This window comes from Sapajus apella, unplaced genomic scaffold, assembly GCF_009761245.1.
Source record: "Sapajus apella isolate SASKATOON/1434 unplaced genomic scaffold, GSC_monkey_1.0 scaffold46, whole genome shotgun sequence".
In the NCBI taxonomy this organism is placed as follows: Eukaryota; Metazoa; Chordata; class Mammalia; order Primates; family Cebidae; genus Sapajus; species Sapajus apella.
Genome location: NW_022436986.1, coordinates 3,960,214 through 3,967,820, shown reverse-complemented (window position 1 = coordinate 3,967,820; position 7,607 = coordinate 3,960,214). Strand labels below are relative to the sequence as shown.

Genomic DNA, 7,607 nt, shown 5'->3' with positions numbered 1-7,607 from the left:
ATCTTTACGTGGAAGTCTATTAGCTCAAATTCACTATGTTTAAAATCAAATTTTTAAGCTTCCCACTTCATCTGAGTAAGGTCCTAGGCTCTCAGACCTTAAAACTTGGCTTCACTCTTCCCTATCTGTATCTAAGCTTATAATTTTAATTAAAAACTTTACCAAGTCTGCAACACTTTTTCTTCAACACTCTTAGTCCAGGGCCTCCCTACCTCATCTTTGGACCACTCCTAAAACTTATAACCTGTCTGTCTTCCAATCTATCTGTCTACCAATTAGCAAGCACAAAAGGAGTGCCTAATGTGCGTAAGACCCATTCTGATGGTTGTGGATGCTCAGACAGTGGTGTGCTGGAGAGTCTGTCACACAGTTCTCTTCCTAACTCCACAGTCATGTCATATTAGCTGGAAATCAAGAATGGTGGCACTATTTACAATATGATAATTTTCAGACACCACAAATCAAGGCTCAGCTCCCCACCCAACAGAAACAGCTGTCAAACATTTACCAGTATATCACCAGAGATGACTAAGATCCATCCCTCTTTCAGGGGTACCACGATCTAGCTGGAGTGATGGGTGCACAGACTAGTCATATACTATAAAGTATAGTGACATATGGGCGCCAAGAGAGGCATGATCAAAGAACGATAGAGTAGAAAGGGGCACCAGAGAAAGCTTCATGGTTGGCCCAGGAGGTCAGGCAGGACACTGACAAACAAAAATGATGGGAGGAGAATGAGACGCAGGTTGAGAGAATGGAATAAGCAGGGGTTCAGTGACCAAATAAAGGTCCAGTGTAGCAGGGAGTGGTAGACAAGGAGGTTGGGTAGGAGGACTGCAGAAGGCCTGGGTCTTAGCTGGACTCTGTGGGCAATGAGAAGAGAAGCCACTCAAGATTTGGGTTAAGGGCCACGTTGGTGTGCCTGGACTGCTCCTCTGGAAATGCTGATGTGTTAAGACTCAGGGTAAGTCCTCACATGCTTTGATGATCACTTGCTTTTGAGATACACTACTACATCAGGGTAGAGTTAAGTCATAACATTCTCAGCTTAACTGGAGAAGAACCCAAGGCTGCAAGGAAGACAACATGAAAAGGAAGCTTTCATCTTAAGATCATGAAGCCTAGAAATTACAAGGTAGTCAGCTTTTATATTGATAAACATTTTTATTCTAATATTATAGTGATAATTCAAGTACAATTTTCTTTGAAAAGTCAACTCTGTTAAAACAAAAACTTGTTAAATATCTTCCATCAAACATAAGCATCTTCTTTTCAATCCCCCACAGCAGTCAGAGCCATGTAGCCGAGATAAGACTTTTTTTAAGCTACTACAATTTGTTATTGCTAAAAAATTGGAATTAGTTGTCAAGGTTTCAGAAGCAGTCATTAATTAACTTTTGAAAGCTCTATCAGATACTCTGACATAAAATCATGAATCCAGATATCAGTGTCTGGCAACGATGTGTCCACTAAATAGACCACGACTTTCCGGTCCCAAGGGTTAGCGTTTTCAATGACTGTCTGTACCAGTGCCACCAGAGGTTTCTTCTCCACGTGAGTTCGAAACACCATTGAGGCCTCCTCAGACCACTGGTTGCACTTGACTCCTGGGAGGAGGACAGGAAGAAGAGGGAGCAGTGAGGAGTCAAAGGAGCTTTTCTCTGATCCGTTATGATGGAAAACTATTTAGCCAATTCTGAAGTAGCTTAAGCATCCCAGATTAGACTTGCCTCAACTGGAAAACAGTTACTGAACAATCTTAAAACACTCCAGCTTATGGTTTTTCTACTCTGAATGGAGTCACTTCTGTAAACCTTTACCTAAAAAACAAGTTTCATTTGAGACTTAATATTGTATTATAAAATGAGGTAATGACCACTATATAATACCCATACATAAAGTATATGCATATTTAAACTAATAACAGATAGTTGAAATATCAATATCAATCATATTAAATGACAGTTTTCTCAATAAAATTTTTGTTTCTGATGGACCAAGTATCATAAAAAAAGAAAAAAGAATGATCAATCATATTAAATGACATTTCTCTCATTAAAAATTTTGTTTCTGATGGGCCAAGTATCATAAAAAAAGAAAAAATAATTATTGTATGATCCATTTAAGGTATAGTTTTTTTTTTTTTTAATTACACACAGCATCATGGAAAAAGCACTGAATCGAAAGTCAAGAGCCTCAGTTACTATTCCCAGCTCTTCCTCTACTGGGTGGTGTGGTCTCGGGTGAATCAGCTGATCTCTCAGGCTTCAACTATGATAAAAGAAACTTGTTGGATCAGATCATGAGAAATCAAGTTAGAGAATTCTAAATTAGATTTTAAAACAAAATTGGGACAAGAAAGTATATATTGGCTGGGCACAGTGGCTCACACCTGTAATCCCAGCACTTTGGGAGGCCAAGGCAGGTAGATATCTTGAGCTCAGGAGTTCGAGACCAGCCTGGACAACATAGTGAATCCCTGTTTCTACAAAAAAATACAAAAATTAGCCGGGTATGATGGCATATGCCTATAGTCCCAGCTATTCAGGAGGCTAAGGGAGGAGGATCTTTTAGCCCAGGATGTCAGGGTTGCAGTCAGCCATGATTGTGTCACTGCACTCCAGTCTGGGTGACAAAGTTTTTCCTGTCTCAAAAAAAAAGTATATATTTTTCAAGAAATACTATTAAAATTAAGTCCATATATACTGGATTGCATAAACTATAAATTATGCCCCAAAGAAATGAAGGTATGGAAGTTTCAGACATAATTTTGGAAGATCTGCTATTTACTTAGCAAATGGCTAAATTCTCTGATTATTAATTTCCCACAAGAGAAGTCTAGAAATTTCATTTTATCTGCAGCAGCCCTGACAATCTTTGAGCCATGTTATTTAAGAAGAAAAACGATAACCCTTCTAGAAAGCTTCATTGGTAAGGTAAAAAATGATTCCACTGTATGGCTCCCTTTCTTCTAGGATCCAGAAAATTTTATGTATAGCCATGGCACACTGATGCAAAGAATGCCCATGTCAAGCCCAGATGTATTGAAGCAACAGCTCAATGGGAACCTAGAGAGAGTGAGCATCCAGTGATCCCATCTGTGAGTGGGTACGGTCCCTGGAGAATCCTTGAAGCATCTAAATTTAAACACTCAGGGCATCTCCATGGGTTCATCTTAGATTCCACAGAGTTCCTTTGCATCTAGAGATATTCCTAAATATTTCAAAGGGCTTGGCTAGATGTGAACCAAGTCTACCAAAGTGATGACTCCAATGGCCATGTTGTAACTGGTGACTTCCATGAAAGTTCTAGTCTATGTCGCTTCTCTCTAGTGGATGCCTATGTTGGCCCAAGAGACACGTACTCTCCACCACATATAGTTCCAGTACATGTCTTCGATTAATTATAAAATGGGGGCCCTCCCTTCAAAGTGGATAATGTGATGCCCAAGAAGATTTTGTGACTTAGGAGCGAGTCAGTAGGAAGAAAGAAGGCTTGGCAGAGGTGAGCCTAGAAGAGGAACTGAGGACATGATGGGACTCAACAGCAATGCTGTTTCAGATATAAGTATACAAGGACACTTTCATGCATTTGCACTATGTGTTTTAGATCACGAGGCAATTTCATATTCACTTTTTCATCTGATCCATGTACTAGTTCGGTCACATAAGCAGTCAGTGATTTACTGGTAATTTTATAAATAATCATGGGGTAGGTTTAGAAGTTAAATGACTTGAATCTCAGCCTTTTGACTTAAACAATCACACTTTTCATTAAGAAGGAAGTATACAGTGAAGAAAGGCACCCACTGAAGAGGCAGAGTGCTGAATTTAAGGCTGTGGAATGTTGGACAAGGTATTTAACTTCACTAAGCTGCTGTTCCCTGACGTGTATAATAGTTACAGTAACAGTACCTAAACCTCCTAGCATGGGGAGAATTCAATGAAATAAAGCATCTGGTAGAACTTCTGCCTACCAATCTGGCAAGTAAAGAGCTTAGAAGTTGCTACTGTCTCCTAACAAGAAACAAAAAGCTGAACAAACAGAAAATCAACAGCTATTCCTAGGTCCATCAGAGAAGGGAGGTCACAGGGCAATTCACTGTCCCTAAAACCAGAGAGACAGACAGGTAGATATGGAGAGTCAAAGTGTACTGGAGCAGAAGCCAATGAGCAGTGGCCTGGAAGCCAGAGGAGGGAAACCTAAACTGTAATTGACAAATTGCTGGGGGTACATATGAGTAAGTCTGAGAGTTAAAAACTCCAGGGGAACCCAGTCATAGGGCCTTGACTCCCATACTTTTGAGAGTTTTACCTCCAGAAGCACTACCTGGAACTCATAGTAAATATTTGGGAAAAATCTCCTCATGGTTCCAGATGGGGGAGGAGAAAAGGAACATCTTGAAATTCAGAGCTTTCTGTTCTTCTTAACAAGCCCTGTCCTTGGAAGAAACTATTTTACTAGAGCCTGACCTGCTGGGATTTTATAGAGCTTAACAATCCTGGGGGAAAGGAAATACCCATCTCCACTCCCCTGTAGCCATCCTGCTCCACCTAAGCTGAGGGGAAAACCCCTAAGGAGCACTGGTGAAGTTCCCAGTCCAGGGGCACAGGCTCAACAAAAGACTGAGACTGATCCCTCCACACTTCCCAGAAAAAAAAAAAAAAAAAAAAAAAAAAAAGACTGAGACCTAATCCATAGGACTATAGAACACCCCCGACACCCTGACACACATTGCTGCTGCTACATTACAAAGCTTTATTTACCCAGAGTTCCTTCTACCCAGTGCATCATGCCCACCTTTCAACAAAGAACTACAAATGATAAGAAAGGGAAAAAACAGTTTGAAGAGACTGAGCAAGCATCAGAATCAGAGTCAGAATCGGCAGGAATGCTGGAAATATCAGACCAGAAATTTAAAACAACTATGATTAATATGGTACCAGTGTTAATGGAAAATCAGACAAAATGTAAGAGCAGATGGATAATGGAAGCAGAAAGACAGAATTCTAAAAAACAATAAAAAAGAAATGCTAGAGGTCAGAAACACTATAAAAGAAAATAAGAATGTCTTGGGCTTAGTGGTAGACTGGACATGGCTGAGGGAAGATCTCTGAACTCAAGGACATGACAACACAAACTTTCAAAACTGAAAAGCAAAGAGAAAAAGACTGAAAAAAAGAACAAAACAAAATATCCAAGATCTGTGGGACAACTATAAAAGGTGTAACAAATGCATAATGAGAATTCCAGAAGGAGAGAAAGGAACAGAAATCTTCGAAACAATAATGACTGAGAATTTCTCCAAATTAATGTCACACACCCAACCACAGATCCAGGAAGCTCAGAGAACACCAAGCAAGATAAATGGCCCCCCAAATAAATCTAGGCATATCATATTCAAACTTTAGAAAATCGAATATAAACAAAAATCTTGAAAGAGGCCAGAGGAAAAAAATCACCTTATCCATAGGACAAAGATAAGAATCTTTGTTCTGACTTCTCAGAGAAGCAACTGACTTCTCAGAAATCATGCAGCAAGAAGAGAGTGTTGACAAAAAAAAAAAAAAAAAAACCCACAAGCTAGAGTTCTGTACCTTATGAAGTTATCCTTCAAAAGTGAACGAGAAATACAGACTCTCAGACAAACAAAAATAGGGGGAATTTGTTGCCCGCAGACCTACCTTGGAAGAAATATTAAAGAAGTTCTTCAGAGAAGGAAAATAATATAGGTTAGAAATTCAGATCAACATAAAGAAAATCAGTGAATGAATAAGTGAAGGTAAAATAAAACTTTTATATTCCTTTTTCTTAATTCATCTATTAGGGTTTGTTAAAAATAATAGCAACAATGTATTTCTGTATACTTGTGTGTGTGTGTGTGTGTGCGCGCGCACGCATGCGCGTGCACACGTGCACTTATATATGAGTGAAGTAAATGACTGCAATGAACAGGAGCCTGGAGGAAGGAATTAAAATTATTTTGTTATTATACTGTACGTGCACTGTCTGTGAAACAGTGTAATGTCACATGAAAGTGGACTTGGATTATGTATGTAGCAAACTCTAGGGCACTCGCTAAGAAAAGGAAAAAATAGAGGTGTAATTGATATCCTAAGAAAGGAGAGAGAGTGGCATTGTTTAAAATGTTCAATTAAAATCACAAAAAGCAAAAAAAAGTGTGAAAGACAAAAATCTGAGCAAAGAACAGGGAAAACAAATAGAAAACAGTAACAAATATGGTAGATATTAATCCTACTATATTAATAATCACTTTAAATGTCAACAGTCTAAATATACCAATTAAAAGGCAGAGATTGTCAGAGTAAATAAAAAAATAAGACCCAACTATATGTTATCTATAAGACCACTTTAAATATAAAGACACATAGAAACAAAAGTAAACAGACAGAGAAAGATATACCATGCTAACACTAATTGAAAGAAAGCAGGAGTTAGGTGTATTCATTTCAGACAGAGCCGACTTCAGTGCAAGGAAAGTTCATCAGGGATAGAGAGGGGAATTACATAATGGTAGAGGGGTCAATTCTCCTAGAAGATATACCAATCCTAATGTACATGCACCTAACAAAAGAGCATCAAAGAGCATCAAAATACATGAGGCAAAACTGATAAATCTGCAAGGAGAAATGAAAGAATCCACTCTCATAGGTAGAGATTTTAACACCCCTTTATCAGAAATGGATGGATCCAGAAGGCATAAAAATAAGGACATAGCTGAACTCAACAGCACCATAAATCAACTGGATGTAATTGATATCTACAAACTATTTCCCAAAAACCACAGATTATACACTCTTCTTGAGCTCACATAGAACATTCACCAAGACAGGCCACATTTTGGGAGTAAAACAGACATTAACAATTTAAAAATAATACAATGTTTTCTCTCAGACTACAATGGAATTAAATCAGAAATCAGTAACAGAAAGATAGCTGGAAAATCCCCAAATACATAGAGATTAAGCATAACTCTAAATAACACATGGGTCAAAGGATACATTTCAAGAGAAAAAGTATTTTGAGCTAAATGAAAATATAGTACATCAAAGTCTGTGGGATGAAGTAAAAGCTGTACTTAGAGGAAAATTTGTAGCACTGAATGCATATATTAAACAGGAAGATAGATCTAAAGTGACTGGTAGAGCGCCTAGCATACCACAAGTACAACTAACTCTTAGCCACAATGCTGGTATGGAGATGATGGTACCACGCACTCATTCTTCACAGAGAAGCCTTCTCTGGGGAGTATATCTGTCACATTTAACAAAACGTGTTGTTAGCAAAACCTGAACATTAGAAAGTGAAAATGAAAAAAAAAAAAAAAAAAAACAACCCAAAACATTAAATCTGAAGAAGAAGGCTTGAGTCTAAAGCAGACTAACTGATGGCCATGCTACATAAAAGTGTTATTTTTCCTTTATCTCCAATTACCATGGGAATTTCCTTTGAATTCTAGTAGGAAGATACAGAGAAGCTGGCAAATATTTCAAAATAAGACAATATATAGCCTTTCAATAAAAGCTGGTCAATTTCTGTCACAGTGTTCCACATATGGGCAAGGTGCTAAGGACTGTGCGCAG

At 38.3% G+C, this 7,607-nt stretch overlaps 1 protein-coding gene across 4 annotated transcripts in view; it reads right to left on the bottom strand.

Annotated features, from left to right (window-relative positions):
- Positions 1–1,147: 1,147 nt before the first annotated feature.
- TDRD7 (tudor domain containing 7) overlaps positions 1,148–7,607 on the bottom strand; it is an 84,915-nt gene continuing 78,455 nt past the window's right edge. For 3 of the 4 annotated variants that reach the window (XM_032240129.1, XM_032240133.1, XM_032240130.1), the window contains one exon: positions 1,148–1,610. In XM_032240129.1, the coding sequence (XP_032096020.1) occupies positions 1,390–1,610 (221 nt within the window). In that variant the 3' untranslated portion in view covers positions 1,148–1,389. The remainder of the gene's footprint in view (positions 1,611–7,607) is intronic. The other variant, XM_032240132.1, reaches the window with a different exon arrangement.